This window comes from Lonchura striata, chromosome 23 (assembly GCF_050655825.1).
Source record: "Lonchura striata isolate lonStrDom1 chromosome 23, ASM5065582v1, whole genome shotgun sequence".
In the NCBI taxonomy this organism is placed as follows: Eukaryota; Metazoa; Chordata; class Aves; order Passeriformes; family Estrildidae; genus Lonchura; species Lonchura striata.
The window spans coordinates 2,429,200-2,445,130 of NC_140725.1; the positions used below are offsets into that span (position 1 = coordinate 2,429,200).

The 15,931-nt window shown below is 65.3% G+C and overlaps 1 protein-coding gene across 1 annotated transcript in view; it reads left to right on the plus strand.

Annotated features, from left to right (window-relative positions):
- COL16A1 (collagen type XVI alpha 1 chain) overlaps positions 1-15,931 on the plus strand; it is a 30,375-nt gene that overhangs the window by 2,356 nt on the left and 12,088 nt on the right. Inside the window, exons 3-42 of the mRNA XM_077788512.2 lie at positions 2,230-2,292; positions 2,397-2,514; positions 3,748-3,871; positions 3,949-4,224; positions 4,303-4,383; positions 5,047-5,178; positions 6,101-6,154; positions 7,487-7,522; positions 7,881-7,907; positions 8,535-8,597; positions 8,749-8,790; positions 8,876-8,920; positions 9,347-9,382; positions 9,530-9,592; positions 9,702-9,746; positions 9,836-9,931; positions 10,065-10,103; positions 10,346-10,390; positions 11,132-11,167; positions 11,631-11,747; positions 11,830-11,865; positions 11,956-11,991; positions 12,078-12,152; positions 12,247-12,291; positions 12,423-12,458; positions 12,893-12,946; positions 13,102-13,218; positions 13,305-13,340; positions 13,458-13,565; positions 13,652-13,774; positions 13,846-13,899; positions 14,198-14,239; positions 14,323-14,358; positions 14,485-14,538; positions 14,606-14,674; positions 15,331-15,375; positions 15,458-15,484; positions 15,556-15,621; positions 15,707-15,760; positions 15,839-15,892. Of these exons, the coding sequence (XP_077644638.2) occupies positions 2,230-2,292; positions 2,397-2,514; positions 3,748-3,871; positions 3,949-4,224; positions 4,303-4,383; positions 5,047-5,178; positions 6,101-6,154; positions 7,487-7,522; positions 7,881-7,907; positions 8,535-8,597; positions 8,749-8,790; positions 8,876-8,920; positions 9,347-9,382; positions 9,530-9,592; positions 9,702-9,746; positions 9,836-9,931; positions 10,065-10,103; positions 10,346-10,390; positions 11,132-11,167; positions 11,631-11,747; positions 11,830-11,865; positions 11,956-11,991; positions 12,078-12,152; positions 12,247-12,291; positions 12,423-12,458; positions 12,893-12,946; positions 13,102-13,218; positions 13,305-13,340; positions 13,458-13,565; positions 13,652-13,774; positions 13,846-13,899; positions 14,198-14,239; positions 14,323-14,358; positions 14,485-14,538; positions 14,606-14,674; positions 15,331-15,375; positions 15,458-15,484; positions 15,556-15,621; positions 15,707-15,760; positions 15,839-15,892 (2,705 nt within the window). The remainder of the gene's footprint in view (positions 1-2,229; positions 2,293-2,396; positions 2,515-3,747; positions 3,872-3,948; positions 4,225-4,302; positions 4,384-5,046; positions 5,179-6,100; positions 6,155-7,486; positions 7,523-7,880; positions 7,908-8,534; positions 8,598-8,748; positions 8,791-8,875; positions 8,921-9,346; positions 9,383-9,529; positions 9,593-9,701; positions 9,747-9,835; positions 9,932-10,064; positions 10,104-10,345; positions 10,391-11,131; positions 11,168-11,630; positions 11,748-11,829; positions 11,866-11,955; positions 11,992-12,077; positions 12,153-12,246; positions 12,292-12,422; positions 12,459-12,892; positions 12,947-13,101; positions 13,219-13,304; positions 13,341-13,457; positions 13,566-13,651; positions 13,775-13,845; positions 13,900-14,197; positions 14,240-14,322; positions 14,359-14,484; positions 14,539-14,605; positions 14,675-15,330; positions 15,376-15,457; positions 15,485-15,555; positions 15,622-15,706; positions 15,761-15,838; positions 15,893-15,931) is intronic.

Here is a 15,931-nt window from a genome sequence, read left to right on the forward strand (position 1 = left end):
CTGGAAGCGTCACCGGGCTTGCATCAGGCTGGCTGCGGGCGGAGCGGTGGCTCAGCCCCGGGGAGCCCGGGTTGGCCCAGGAGGGGACACTGTCATTGTCACCCGCTCCTGCTGCCCGGCACGGCGTGGCCTCGCGTGTCCCGGCCTTTCCTGAGTGCCAGAGCGCTGGCCAGGCGGGATTTTCCCTTGGGAGCAGCAGCAGGGCTGGGAGAGGTTTCCAAGGGTTCGCACTGGGGTGATTTATGCTCCTCGGTGACCCCTGCCCAGGTGACAGTGACAGTGACATTCATGGCTGTGGCATTGGCTGGGGTCCCCAGGCCCAGAGCATGCCCAGCATGTCCCCACACCCCTGACCCTGTGGTCACTTTGGTCCCCAGGCCCAGGGCATGTCCCCACACCCCTGACCCTGTGGTCAGCCTGGTCCCCAGGCCCAGAGCATGTCCCCACACCCCTGACCCTGTGGTCACTTTGGTCCCCAGGCCCAGGGCATGTCCCCACACCCCTGACCCTGTGGTCACTTTGGTCCCCACACCCAGAGCGTGTCCCCACACCCCTGACCCTGTGTCAGCCTGGTCCCCAGGCCCAGAGCATGTCCAGCATGTCCCCACACCCCTGACCCTGTGGTCACTTTGGTCCCCAGGCCCAGAATGTGTCCCCACACCGCTGCTGGCCTTGTGGTCAGCCTGGGGCATGAGCCACGGTGGTGCCAAATTCTTGGACAGAGGTGGGCAGGGGTTTGGGGGAGGGTCAGAAACCTGCCAGGAACATCCGAGGAGGATTTGGGAGAATTTTTGAGAATTTTTGGTGCCCATCCTCCTGCAGGGCCGGTTTGCATGGAGACAAAACAAATCCCTCTCTCCCTACCCCCTTGTTTACTCCTTTATCTCGCACCTCCCGACATCTGGCACATCTGGAGGTGGGTCGGTGCTGCCGGAGCTGGGATTTATCCTTGCAAACAGCAGCAGCACCCCCGTGACCGCGCCTGACGCGGCATTTCCCATTTCCTGCTCCTCAGCCTCCGGCTGGACCCTCACGCCTGTCCCCGAGGGCTCGGAGCCGGCAGCGGGAGGGGGCACGAGGGGACAGCTCTCGGTGGCACCGCGGGTGTCCCTGGCGCCCGGCCGAGTCTCCTGCTGCTGATTCCAGCCGCGGGGCTGCTCGGAGGAGAAACACGCCGGAGCCGGGGAGAGCATTTCACCCGTGGGAGGCAGCAGGGCCAGCGCTGTCCCCTCCAAGCTCTGTCCCCTCCAAGCTCTGTCCATTCCGAAGCTCTGTCCCCTCTGCTCTGTCCCCTCCAAGCTCTGTCCTCTCCAAGTTCTGTCCCCTCTGAGCTCTGTCCCCTCCCAGCCCTGTTCCCTCAAACCCTGTACCCTCTGAAGCTCTGTTCCGTCCCAAGCTCTGTCCCTCTGCTCTGTCCCCTCCAAGCTCTGTCCCCTCTGCTCTGTCCCCTCCCAAGTTCTGTCCCCTCCAAGCTCTGTCCCCTCTGCTCTGTCCCCTCCCAAGTTCTGTCCCCTCCAAGCTCTGTCCCCTCTGCTCTGTCCCCTCTGAAGCTCTGCCCCCTCTGAGCCCTGTCCCCTCCCAAGCTCTGTCCCCTCCCAGCTCTGTCCCCTCTCAATCCCTGTCCCCTCTGCTCTGTCCCCTCTGCTCTGTCCCTTCCAAAGCTCTGTCCCTTCCAAAGCTCTGTCCCTTCCGAAGCTGTCCCCTCTGCTCTGTTCCCTCCCAGCCCTGTCCCCTCAAACCCTGTACCCTCTGAAGCTCTGTCCCCTCCCAAGCTCTGTCCCTCTGCTCTGTCCCCTCCCAAGCCCTGTCCCCTCCCAAGCCCTGTCCCCTCCCAAGCCCTGTACCCTCCCAAGCTCTGTCCCCTCTCAAGCCCTGTCCCCTCTGCTCTGTCCCCTCCCAGCTCTGTCCCTTCTCAAGCCCTGTCCCCTCTGTTCTGTCCCCTCCCAAGCTTTGTCCCCTCTACTCTGTCCCCTCCAAGCTCTGTCCCCTCTGCTCTGTCCCCTCCCAGCTCTGTCCCCTCCCAAGCTCTGTCCCCTCCGAGCTGCTCCCGGAGCACTCCAGCCTCCTCCTCCTGGTTCCCGGGGTTGGGATTTGCTCGGGGCGCTGCCTCGGGGGCTGGCAGCACCCCGAGGCCCTCGTGGGCTTGGGGAGCTCTGTGCGTCCCCACCCCGCTCGTCCCACGGTTCCTGGGGACACTGCGGTGACAATGCTGCGCTGCTTTCCCCGCAGGGGAGCTGTGCCCGCACCTCTGGGACGAGGATCTGCTTGGGGACAAGTATGAGAATGTCACGGGTAAGGAAAGACCCTCTCAGGCATCCCCTGACACCTCCGTGACCCGCCTGGGGACTGTCACCTGTCCCAGGGCCAGGTCTCATGTCCCCCGCTGTGTCCTGCAGGTTTTAACCTGGTGAAGAGGTTCGACCTGCTGAAGATCTCGTCCGTCAAGAAGATCCGCAGCGCCCGGGGGCCGGCGGTGCTGCGCCTGGGCACCGTGCCCCTGGTCCAGCCCACGTGGTGAGTGGCACTGGCTGACCCGTGAGGTGGCCTTGGTGACCCCTCAGGTGGCCCTGAGTGACCCAAAAGCTCCTCCAGGCCACCTCTGGGTGTCGTGAAGTCGGGGTCTGCGTGGAGCTGGGTGGGCTTTGCCCTTCGCTCGTGCCAGGGAGTGCCAGGGATGCCAGGCAGCTCCGTGCCACCCGTGGGGACACCGGGCACCCAGAGGCTGCCCCAACACCTTTCTCCTCGAAAGCAAAGCCCGTCCTGCTGGGTGGTGGCCAAACTTTGCTCTAGCAGGGCTCTGTGGCTGCTCCGTGGCTGGCAGAGCCCGCAGGGTCCAGACGAGCTCCAGAGGCTCCTAACAGGATTTTGGGGGGCTGCCGGGGGGGCACAGGGTGACTGGCCTGTGTCCCCTCTGCCTCTGGTGCCCGCGGTGCCAGGGCTGGCAGGGACGCTGCGGCGTGGCGGGGTGGCAGCGGATCCACGTCCTCGGGAGCTGCTCCTGCAGGAAATGCTGCGGCGTGTCCCTGCATTGCCCCGGGGCTGGCACAGAGCCCTGTAGGCATGGGGCTCTCCGGAGGGCCAGGAGATCCAACCTGGGCAGCCAAATCCCGGGATGGCTTCGGGAGGGAGGGTGGATGCTCCAGCCTGGTGTTGCTCTTGGCCGGGGGCTCTTGGCATCCCAAATCCAGCCTTGGGGTGTCTGGAGATGGGGCCAGCCTGGGCTGTGCCATCCTGGGGGTGCCCCGTCAGGGTGTCCCCGTGCCCCATGGAGAGCAGAGGGCACTGCTGGCCTCGTCCCAGTGCCCATCCCTTGGTGCAGCTCCAGGGCAGTGGTTTGGAAAGCCGCGGGTGTGGAGCCAAGGCCGGAGTGGAGCAGAGCCTGGAGGAAATATTTCCTTCCAGTGGTTGAATGAGCTGTGAGCGAGCTGGGAAAGGCTGCCAGGGCCGCCTTGGGGATGATGGATGCATTTCCTGGCTCCACAGTGACAAAATTTTGGGGTGCCAGCTCAATCCTGGGCGCTGCAGCCTCACCAACATCTTTGGGGTGCATGGCGTGGGGCAGAACCCGCTGTGATGCCACCTGGGGTGCCACCAGTGGGGACAGAGCACGGCAGGACCCACAGGGGCGTGGGTGGGGGTTTGTTGGGGTGCTGCTGCCACCTGAAAGTGGGTGCTACCAGCCTGGGTGCCAGCTGCATGCCCAGAGCACCCCATAGGCTCCAGCCACCCCAAGAGCTGTCCCCACAGGCAGGTGTTCCCCCGGGGGCTGACCCCCACCTTCACCCTGGTCCTCACCTTGCTGCTGAAGAAGAACAGCACCGGGGAGCACTGGCACCTCTTCCAGGTCACCGACCGCCAGGGATACCCCCAGGTACAGCCCGGGAACGTGCCGGGACACCCCAGGAGTGGCCGGGAGCCGTCCCTGAGCGCTGTCCCCTCTGTGCCCAGCTCTCCCTGTCCGTGCACGGCCCCGAGAGAAGCCTGGAGTTCCAGGCCCGGGCTCCGGGTGCCGACTTCGTCAGCGCCATCTTCGCGGGCAAGGCCGTGGCGTCCCTGTTCGACGGGCGCTGGCACAAGGTGGTGCTGGCCGTGCAGGACCACGCCGTGTCCGTGCACCTGGACTGCGCCTCCATCGCCTCCAAGCCGCTGGGCCTGCGGCGGGCGCTGGCCCCGGAGGGCAACGCTTTCCTGGGGCTGGACGCCGTGCGGGGCACCCCGGTCCGGGTGAGTGCCCTGGGATCGGGGTGGCTCTGCCCGCGGTGCCCGGGTCACCCCTGACCTGTCGCCCGTGTCCCGCCGCAGTTCGACATCCAGCAAGCCCAGATCTACTGCGACGCCGAGCTGGCCAGGCAGGAGGGGTGCTGCGAGATCTCTGCCAGCGGGGTGAGGGTCTCCGAGTGGCCCTGAGTGTCCCCGAGTGCCCTTGAGTATCACTGAGTGTCTCCAAGTGCCTCTGAGTGCCCCCAAGTGTCCCTGAGTGTCCCCGAGTGTCCCCAAGTGTCCCTGAGCGTCCCTGAGTCTCCCCAAGTTCTCCTGAGTGTCCCTGAGTGTCCCTGAGTGCCCCCGAGTGCCCCTGAGTGTTTCTGAGTGCCCCCGAGTGTCTCCAAGTGCCCCTGAGTGCCCTTGAGTGCCCCCGAGTGCCCCCAAGTGTCCCTGAGTGCCCCTGAGTGTCCCCAAGTCTTCCTGAGTGTCCCTGAATGCCCCCGAGTGTCCCCAAGTGTCCCTGAGTGCCCCTGGGTGTCCCCAAGTATCCCTGAGTGCCCCCAAGTGCCCCCGAGTGTCCCTGAGTGCCCCCGAGTATCTCCGAGTGTCCCTGAGTGTCCCCGAGTGCCCCCAAGTGTCCCTGAGTGTCCCCGAGTGTCCCCACCCCAAACCCAGCCGGACCCTGGAACTGCCCTGTGCACACTCAGGGTTTCCCCCACAGGGGAAACTGAGGCGCAGTGAGGGCAGGTCTGTCCCCTTTGTGCCACGGCCCCGTGCTGGCTGTCCCCACGGCCCCGGCTGTCCCCTGGCACCCTCCGTGCCACCCCCGCTGTCTCCCTGCAGTGCCAGACGGAAGCGCCCAAGACCCGGCGGCAAGCGGAGCTGCTGCAGAGCAGCAACCTGATCGAGATGGTGCCGCAGCCCGAGGGCCGCGTCTTCACCCGCTGCTTCTGCCTGGAGGAGCCGCTGGGCACCGTGAGCTCCGCCCGGGCCCGGCCCGCTCCCACCCCCGGCCCCGGGCCCGGCCCGCTCCCCCTGCCCACCCCTGGGCCTGTTCCGCTCCCTGTGTCCGTCTCCATCCTCATCCTGGGTCCCCGTCCTGTCCCCTGACCCGACCCCATCTCCATCACCTCCATTTTCATCTCCATCTCCATCTCCGTCTTCATCTTCATCTTCATCTTCATCTTCATCTTCATCTTCATCTTCATCTTCATCCTGTTCCCATCCCCATTCCCAGTCCCATCCCAGTCCCATCCCAGTCCCATCCCAGTCCCATCCCAGTCCCACCCCATTTCCATCCCAGTCCCATCCCAGTCCTATCCCAGTCCCATCCCATTCCTCACCCCATCACCCCATCCCATTCCCATCCCATTCCCATCCCATTCCCCACCCCATTCCCCATCCCAGTCCCATCCCAGTCCCCATTCCGTTCCACCCCATTTCCATCCCATCCCCATCCCATTCCCCACCCCATCACCCCATTCCCTTCCCAATCCCATTCCCATTTCCATCCCATTCCCACCCCATTCCCCATCCCAATCCCACCCCATTTCCATCCCATTCCCATCCCATCCCCATCCCAGTCCCATCCAAGTCCCCATTCCATTCCACCCCATTTCCATCCCATCCCCATCCCATTCCCCACCCCATCACCCCATTCCCTTCCCAGTCCCATTCCCATTTCCATCCCATTCCCATCCCATCCCTGCCCCGGTGCACCCCCCTTGTCCCAGCCCCTTGTCCCAGCCCCTGCCTCACACGGGAGGGAGGCGTCGGTGGCCGGCAGGGACGAGGGACAGGGAGGTGCCACCCTGGATGCCACCGGGATTTACGAGAGGGATCCCCCAGGCTGGCATCACCCAGGCAGGTGCCACCGCGCGTTCTTCCCTCCCTGCAGGAGCCAGGCAGAACCTCGGCAAGGATCAGCCCGCGGGATGATCCCAAGGAAAAGGTGAGCGTGTCCCATCCCTGCTCCCTTCCAGTGCCACCCCGGGGTGCCACCCACCCCGTCCTGGCTCTGTCCTGGCTCTGTCCCTGCCCTGCGGCTGCCCTGCTCCCCCGAGCAGGAATCGAGGCCCCGCTGGCTCCACGCTGCCGCTGGAGCCATCCCAGCTCTGGCCAAAAGCCTCTTTGTTCCCTGCGAGCGTCTCCGGAGTGCTGCCAGGGCTGGGAAACGTCTCCAGCTCCTGTTCCTCATCCCGAACATCTCCGGGATCCCTCACAGCTCCCTCATGTGTCCCAGGGGTGCAGAGCGGGGCTGGAGGCCACGGGGACATGGCCACATCCTGCTCCCCTGGGGGCTGCTTTGGCTCGGCAGAGCCAAAAATCTGAAATTCCGTCAGGCCCGAAATCCAAAATTCCGTCAGGCCTGAAATCCGAAATTCTGTCAGGCCTGAAATCCGAAATTCTGTCAGGCCTGGAATCCGAAATTCCGTCAGGCCCGAAATCCAAAATTCCATCAGGCCTGAAATCCGAAATTCTCTCAGGCCTGAAATCCGAAATTCCGTCAGGCCCAAAATCCGAAATCCGCACCAACCCAGGGCAGCTGCCCCGGTGGCGGCTCCCGGCTCCACCCAGGAATTCCCTGTGCCCAGGGAGCTCCAGGGCTGGCGGGAGGAGCTGCTGGGGATCCCCACGGGCGTGGGGTGCTCAGGGAATGGGGTGCTGTGGGGTTTGGGGTGCTCTGGGGTTTTGGGTGCTGTGGGGTTTGGGGTTTGGGTGCTGTGGGGTTTGGGATGCTCTGGAGTTTGGGGTTTGTGTGCTGTGGGGTTTTGGGTGCAGTAGGGTTTGGGGTGATGTGGGGTTTTGTGTGCTGTGAGGTTTTGTGTTGTGGGGTTTTGTGCTATGGGGTTTGGGGTGCTCTGGGGTTTGGATTTTGTGGGGTTTTGTGCTCTGGGTTTGGGTGTTCTGGGGTTTGGGGTTTGGGTGCTGTGGGGTTTTGGGTGCTCTGGGGTTTGGGGTTTGGGATGCTCTGGAGTTTGGGTGCTGTGGGGTTTGGGGTTTGGGGTGCTCTGGGGTTTGGGTGCTGTGGGGTTTTGGGTGCTCTGGGGTTTGGATGCTCTAGGGTTTGGGGTTTTGTGCTGTGGGGTTTGGGGTGCTCTGGGTTTTGGGTGCTGTGGGGTTTGGGGTTTGGGTGCTGTGGGGTTTGGGGTTTTGTGCTGTGGGTTTTGGGTGCTGTGGGGTTTGGGGTTTTGGGTGCTCTGGGGTTTGGGGTGCTCTGGGTTTTGGGGTGCCATGGGCCGTGCGTGGGGCCGCTCCCAGCTTCCACCCCTGTTCCTCGCAGTGCCCGCCCTGCCCGGCCCCGCTGGCACCGGGAAATGTGAGTGTGGCGCTGGCCGGGGGCACCCCGAGCTGGCCGGGCTGGGCTGGGACCTGGGGGTGACAAAAGCCACCGCGCCGCTGCCACCAGCCCCCCACGTCCCCACGGCTCCTCCTGGCCCTGCAACATCTGGAAGGGCCCTGATCCTTTCCAGATGTGGCCCCATTCCTGCAGCAGCCGCTGGCTGGGCTGCGGTGGGGGGGATGGCAGGGGGGTGGCAGGGGACGGGGACACTCCGTGCCCCATGGTGGCACTTGGGGACAGAGTGCTGGGACGATGGGCACCGTGGCGGGCTCAGGGCTCTGCTGCTGCCACCTTTCCAAGGCTCCCTGGGGACACCTTTGTCCTGTCCCCACAGGTCACCCTCGGTCCCCCAGGCCCAAAGGTAGGTTTGTCACCTGCCAGGACACCCAGAGCTCCAGCAGGGATGTGGGGACACGGTGCCAGGGCAGCCCTGCCAGGAGCTGCGGGCACACTCAGGGACGTGGGGACACCCTGTGTCTGTCACCCACCTTGTGCCCGTTTGTCACCCACCTTGTACCCATTTATCCCCCACCCTGTGCCCATTTCTCACCCACCCTGTGCCAGTTTTTCACCCATTCTGTGCCCATTTCTCACCCACCCTGTACCAGTTTGTCCCCAACCCTGTGCCCATGTGTCCCCCACTCTGTGTCTGTTTGTTCCCCTCCCTGTGCCCATTTATTCCCCACCTTGTGCCAGGTTTTCACCCATTCTGTGCCCATTTGTCACCCTCTTTGTGCCCATTTTTCACCCACCCTGTGCCCCTTTATCCCCCACCCTGTGCCCATTTTTCCCCCATCCTATACTCATTTTTCACCCACCTTGTACTGGTTAATCCCCCACCCAGTGCCCGTTTATTCCCCACCCTGTGCCTGTTTGTTCCCCACCCTGTGCCCATTTATCCCCCACCTTGTGCCAGTTTTTCACCCATTCTGTGCCCGTTTATCCCCCACCCTGTGCCCATTTGTCACCCTCCCTCCCTCTCTTGCAGGGCACCAAGGGCGAGCGGGGCCTCCCTGGCACCGCCGGTGGCAAAGGGGAGAAGGGTGACCGTGTGAGTGTCCCCGCTGTCCCTGTCCCCACTGTCCCTGTCCCCGCTGGCCCTGGGGGTCACTCCCTGCGGGGTCCCTGGCACACCCCCCTGCCCTGGGGGTGCTCCTGTCCCCCGAACCCCCCCTGTCCCTGAGCCACCTCCCCCTCCGCAGGGCACGGACTGTGTGCGCACCCACCCCGGCGGCCCCGTGCAGGTGAGACCCCCCAAACCCTCCCCAGAACCCCCTCCCCATCCCTGCCTGCCCGCTCACCTCCTGCTCCTCCTCCTCTTCCTCCCAGTGTGCCGAGGGGCCGCGGGGTGAGAAGGGGCAGCGTGGGCAGGTGGTAAGTGACACTTGGGGACAAGCTGTGGGGACACTGCGGGGGTCCCCCTGCTCTGGGCTGGGGTGAGGGGGTTGAACTCTGCGGGTCCAGCTCCGTGTGGGCATGAGAGGAGCAGGAGGTGACCCTGCACGAGCCCACCTGGGCACCCACATGAACCCACCTGGGCACCCTCATGAACCCACCTGGGCACCCACATGAACCCACCTGGGCACCCTGCACAAGCCTCACGAGCCCACCTGGGCACCCTCATGAACCCACCTGGGCACCTGCATGAGCCCACCTGGGCACCTGCATGAGCCCACCTGGGCACCCTGCATGAACCCACCTGGGCACCCACACGAGCCCACCTGGGCACCCTCACCAGCCCGCCTGGGCACCCTCACCAGCCCGCCTGGGCACCCGCTCTGTCCCGTTTTTCCCCTGCAGGGACTCCCGGGCCCAGCTGGCACTGAGGGGCAGAAGGTGAGTCCATCCCACCTGTGGGTCCTGGCATGGCAGCAGGGACACCTGGGATGGTGGCAGAGGTGCTAGGACCTGCACCAGGACCAGCCTGGGTAACTTGGGTGACACCGCAGGTGACACCAGAGGTGACATCTGTGTGTCCTGCAGGGCCAGAAGGGTGAGAAGGGTGATGGGGGACTGCAGGGCAAACCAGGGCGCCCTGGGCGTGATGTGAGTAGTTCTGAGGGGTACCTGGGCACCCCCTGGGCACCCCCGGGCATCCCCCATGCCAGGGGGATGTGCCCACAGGAGCTTTCACACCCCCCTTCCCTCCCGGCAGGGCCGTCCCGGAGAGATCTGCGTGGTGGGGCCCAAGGGCCAGAAGGTACCTGGGGGTTTGGAGGTGCCAGGTGGGAGATGGGGCACCTGGTGGCACTGCCAGCGCTGCCACCACCCCCTCTCATTGCCCTCCAGGGTGACCCCGGCCTCGTGGGACCGGAGGGGTTGGCCGGTGAGCCAGGACCCCCGGGCAAGCCAGGCTCTCCGGGGGTTGGCATTCCAGGGAAGCCGGTGAGGAGCCCCGTGCCAAGGCGGCGTCCCCGTGGTGGGCGCTGCCGTGGCAGGGGCGAGGTGCCACCCCACAGCCAGAGCCGGCTGGCCAGGGCACCCCAGCGGGACTAACACCCTCCTTTGTCCCTTTCAGGGTGACCCTGGTGGCCCCCCAGGTGCGAAGGGAGAGAAGGTGAGGGCAGGAAAAGGGGTGCCAGGTGCCCCCCGTGCCCAGAGCAGGCCTGGCAGGGCAGGGGGGCTGTGCTGGGATCCCCACCCACAGCTGGGTCCAGCAGGGCTGAGCTGGAGCCACCAACCGCTCCGGGTGGCCCAGGGACGTGGCCTGGGGGACAGGGGGACAGGGGGGACAGGGGGTCCCGGGGTCCCCAGGGGCTGCTCCTTGCTGAGCTCAGCATTTCCCTCCTCTGCCTCCAGGGCAGCCCCGGAGCTCCCGGACCCGCAGGATCGCCCGGGACCCCCGTGAGTAGCGGCACCGGCAGCCGAAACCGGGGCCAGGGCCGCGGTTTTGGCTCGGGGTCGGGGCTGCTTGGCCGGAGAGGGGCCGGGAGCCGAGCCCGGGAGCCGAGAGGGGTTTTGGAAACCGGGAGCTGAGAGGGCTTTGGGAAATTGGGAACCGAGAGGGATTTGGGAAACTGGGAACCGAGAGGGATTTGGGAAACTGGGAACCGAGAGGGATTTGGGGAATTGGGAACTGAGAGGGATTTGGGAAATGTGGAACCAAGAGGGCTTTGGGAAATTAGGAGCCAAGAGGGATTTGGGAAATGTGGAACCGAGAGGGATTTGGGAAATGTGGAACCGAGAGGGATTTGGGAAATTTGGAACCGAGAGGGATTTGGGAAATGTGGAACCAAGAGGGCTTTGGGAAGTTGGGAGCCGAGAGGGATTTGGGAAGCTGGGAACTGAGAGGGATTTGGGAAATCAGGAGTTGAGAGGGCTTTGGGAAAAGCAGGAGCTAAGGGCTTTGGGAAATTGGGAGTGGAGAGGGCTTTGGGAAACTGGGAACCGAAAGGGCTTTGGGAAATGGGGAACCGAGAGGGATTTGGGAAATTGGGAACCGAGAGGGATTTGGGAAAAGCAGGAGCGTCCCTCAGGCCGGGATCGCCCCGTGACGGGGCTGGTGGCAGCTGAGGGTGCTGGGTGGCACTGGTGGGGCACAAGGTGGCCTCCCTGGAGCAGCCCCGACCCACTTTGCTCCCGCAGGGTCTCCCCGGGGTGCTGGGGCCGAAAGGAGACAAGGTGGGTGAGGTGACACCGTGGGGACAGTGACACTGTGGGTGCTGTGACACTGTGGGTGAGGTGACACTGTGGGGACAATGTCATGGTGGGTGCTGTGACACTGTGGGTGCAGTGACACAGTGGGTGCTGTGACACTGTGGGTGGTGTGACACTGTGGGTGAAGTGACACTGTGGGTGCTGTGACACTGTGGATGCAGTGACACGGTGGGTGCTGTGACACTGTGGGTGCAGTGACACGGTGGGTGCTGTGACACTGTGGGTGCTGTGACACTGTGGGTGCTGTGACACTGTGGGGACAGTGTCATGGTGGGTGCTGTGACACAGTGGGTGCGGTGACACCGTGGGTGCGGTGACACCGTGGGTGCTGTGACACGGCGGCCACGGCCACATCCCCCGGCCATGGGGCTGCCTGGGGCATCCTGGGCGCCACCCCAGCCTCTGTGTCACCGCTCCCCCCGGGCAGGGCGAGCCGTGCCAGGTGTGTCCCTCTGTCCCCGAGGGGACCCTCGGTGCCATCGGAATTCCCGGCCAGCCGGGAGCGCGGGGCGAGCCCGGAGCGCCCGGCAGGGACGGGGTCTCGGTGAGTGTCAGCCCGCGGGGGGGTGGGCAGCAGCGCTGTCACCTCAGCACCCCTGATGTCCCCTCTGCCTCCCCCTTCCCAGGACACCCCCGGCCCCGCGGGACCCAAAGGGGACAGGGTAGGTGACACGGGTGACACGGGCTGCGCTGGCTTGTCCCCAGCTTGGGGGGACACCGAGCAGCGCCCAGCTCCTGCTCTCCCTTCCCAGGGCGATCCCGGCATCCAGGGCATGAAAGGGGACAAGGTGAGTGTGTGACCCTCCGTGCCACCCTCCGTGCCACCCCCGCCTGGGCCACCGCAGCCCCTGAGCTGTCCCCTCTGCCACCCCAGGGGGACTCGTGCCAGCCCTGCCACCTCCGCGTCCTCGCCGCGCTGCGGGACCTCGAAGGGGAGCGGGGGCTGCCGGTGAGTAGCGGGGTGGGACCCCCCACCCCACCTCGTCCCGGGGCACCCTGGGGTGCTGTGGGTGCCGGGGCAGTGACCACTGCGTGTCCTGCAGGGCCAGGCGGGGCTGTCCGCGCTGGCCGGGATCAAGGGGGACAAGGTGAGCGACCCCAGCCCCCCTTTGGACATCCCTGGGGGGGGAGCGGGGCTCGTCCCATGGGGGGGGCAGGTTTGGCTGATCCTGAGCCGAATTCTGATCCTGGCCCTGCCCCTGGCCCTGCTCCGTTTCAGGGGGACAGCGGCCATGTGGGACCCCCGGGCAGAGCGGTGAGTGGGGACACTGGGGGGCTCAGGGGGCTCAGAGAGGAATTTTGGGGACCCTGGTGTCACCTCCGCTGTGGATTTTGGGTGCACACTGGTGAGTGGGGGCTCACGGGGTTCAGAGCAGAGGTTTGGGGAGCGTGGTGTCACCTCTGCTGTGGATTTTGGGTGCAGACCAATGACTGTGGGGGCTCAGGGGGCTGATGGGTGTCAGAGCAGAGGTTTGGGGACCATGGTGTCACCTCTGCTGTGGATTTTGGGGTGCAGAGCAGTGAGTGGGGACACTGTGAGGCTCAGAGCGGAGGTTTGGGGACCCCGGTGTCACCTCTGCTGTGGGTTTTGGGTGCAGACCAATGACTGGGGACACTGTGGGGCTCAGGGGGCTCAGAGAGGAGGTTTGGGGACCCCGGTGTCACCTCTGCTGTGGGTTTTGGGTGCAGGGAATCCCGGGAGAGAAGGGAGATCCAGGCGTGCGGGGGCTCAAGGGAGAGAAGGTGAGCGCAGCACTGGGGACATTCTTGTCCCTTCCTGTCCCTGCCTGTCCCTGCTGAGACCTGGCCATGGGACAGCGCTGGGGTGAGGGCTCCGTGAGCCCCCCGCCGTGTCCCTGTCGCCAAGGCCACCTGCCGGCCGGGATGTCCCCCCGCAGGGCGAGCAGTGCGGGCAGTGCCCTGCCACCCCGCAAGCCCTGCAGGGGACAGCGACAGCGCTGGCAGTGCCGGGACCACCGGGTGAGAGGGGTCCTGCTGGCCCCGCGGGCAGAGCGGTGAGTGCCCCCCGTGCCCCCCGTGCCCCCCGTGCCCGTTTTTGGGGGGCGATGCCCCAGCCTGACCCGTTCCTGCGTTTCCCCAGGGCAGACCCGGCGAGGCTGGCGAGAAGGGGCAGAAGGTGAGGGGGGCTCGGGGTGGCTCCGGGTGGGCTCAGTGGTGGCAGAGGGCACCGTGGCCTCTCTGTGTGCCCTGTCCCCTCCCTCCGTGTGCCAGCTTTGTCGCCTCTCTTTGCCAGGGCGACGCTGGCAGCCCCGGGGACCCGGGCACGCCGGGCACGGCCGGTGTCCCGGGGCTCTCGGGTGAGCCTGGCATCAGGGGACCAGCCGGCCCCAAAGGCGACAAGGTGAGAGCCGCCACATTTTTGGGCAGCTGTCCCTTGTCCCCGCGGTGTCACCCACCCCTCCGTGCCTCTCTGTCCCCTCCCCGCAGGGAGACGCGTGCGAGCCCGGCCCCGCCGTGCTCGGGCACCTCCCGGACGGGGTTGGCATCCCGGGCAAACCCGGCCCCAGAGGGGAGCGGGGCCCGCCGGGCAGCGGCCAGCCGGGCAGACCCGTGAGTGTCCCCTCCCCACGGCCACGGCGCCCGCTGGCACCGTGCCCCGGGGTGACCCTGCTGTGTTTTAGGGGAAGCCGGGGCTGCCGGGGGTGCGGGGTCCTGCCGGGCCCAAGGGGCTGCAGGTGAGTGGGGTGCGGGTGTGGGGTCCTGGGGTCACCCCAGTGCCCTGTGTGTCCCCAGTGGGGTGTGGGGTGTGTCCTCTGTGTCCCCTGTGGGGTGTAGGGTGCAGGGTGTGGGGTCCTGGGGTCACCCCAGTGCCCTGTGTGTCCCCAGTGGGGTGTGGGGTGTGTCCTCTGTGTCCCCTGTGGGGTGCAGGGTGCAGGGTGTGGGGTCCTGGGGACACCCCAGTGCCCCCCTGTGTCCCCTGTGGGGTGTGGGTGTGGGGTCCTGGGGACACCCCAGTTCCCTCTGTGTCCGCAGGGCGAGCCAGGACCGCGGGGGATCGGCCAGCCGGGACCTCAGGTGGGTTTTGGGGTGCCTGTGCTGTCCCCTGCTGTCCCGTGCCCGGTGGCTCTGGTGGCTTTCACACCCTCTGCTCTTCCCAGGGAGACCCCGGGAGCAGCGGCCCCCCCGGACCCCCCGTGAGTCGGGTTTGGGGTGGGCTTTTGGGGTGCCCAGCCCTGGCTGATGGGGTCACACCCCTGCCACCCTCTGTGTGGCACCTCTGGGGACAAGGAGGGGGAACCAACACCCTGTCCTGCCCCCAGGGCCCCCCCGGACCGCAGGGACCCCCGGGGATGGCAGCAGAGAAAGGTGCCAAGGTAAGGCAGCGTCCCCCCAGCCTCGGTGCCCGCCGTGCCCCCCATTCCTGCTGTCCTTCCCCTGCAGGGATCTCCGGGCCCCAAAGGTGCCACGGGACCCCCTGGAGCACCCGGGAGCAGCGTCACAGGACCCCCGGTAGGTCCAGGTGGTAATAAAAGGGTTGTAAAATCATGGGGATTTAGGGTTAATAGGAAAATTAAACTTAGTAGGCCCTGGAAAAATAAATACGTTAAGCACATGGAGAACTTGTGCTTGCTAGAACTGCACCTGTACATGATAAATGATAGAATTGTTAGATGGGATGATTGTTTAGTAATTAAATATAATTACTGTTTAATCGTAAGAATAATCATGAGAAACTGTGGTCAGGGGCCTAAGAAAGATCATGAGAAACATGTCAATGTATACAACAGAACAATATAAGTTTAATAATTAATATGTAAGTTAAATGTAAGGATAATCACGAGAAACTGTGGTCAGGGACCTAAGAAATACCACGAGAAACTCATGTCAATGTATACAACAGAACAATATAATTTTAATAATGAATATGTAAGTTATATAACGATAGAATATAAAATACGTTCAGCTGGAAATCCATGTCGGAGTCCGATTTGGGTTTGTACCCCGACTCCCAGAGCTCAATAAAAGCACAAATGCAGATAATCATATCTGTGATTCTGTGTGTTCCTGGGCGCCAACACTGGCCCCCCGGGATGGGCAGTGCCACCCTGCTGGCACCTTCGTCCCCATCGAGCCGGGCAGCTTCCTCACCCTCCTCTTCCTCGCAGGGCCCCGAGGGGCAGCGGGGGCTCCCCGGCCCCAGCGGGCAGCCGGTAGGTGTGGGGGGCGTGCCAGGGGTGTGGGTGGGGGGCACCGGGGGCACCCCTAACGCCCATCTCTGCTTTCCTCTGGCAGGGGGAGAAGGGCGCCCAGGGAGAGAAGGTGAGTGGGGCTCCGGGTGCACCCCCCATGCCCCCCCAAACCCGCCCTGCCCTCACCCCCTGTGCCCACAGGGAGACCCCGGCGAGTGCTCCTGCCCCTCCAGCCCTCGCCAGGAGCCCAGCTACAACGGGATGCCGGTGAGTGGCACCCCCGTGGCACTGTGCCACCCTCCGGGGCACCCCCCGGGCCCCGTTCCACCCTCCCGCATTCTCCCACCCGCAGGGAGCGCCAGGATTATGGACCGGGATGTCCTGGCAGCCCCAGCCTGGCCCGCAGGTCGGTGTCACCCTCGCCGTGCCCCTGCCACCCTGCTGGCCGCTCGCCTCTCTCTGATCGTGTTTTGGGGTCTTGCAGGGTCCCCCCGGAGCTCCCGGCCCCCCCGGGCCGCCCGGTGCCCCCGGCCGCCAGGTGAGCCACGGGGAGAGCGGGGCCCAGCCTCACCTTTTT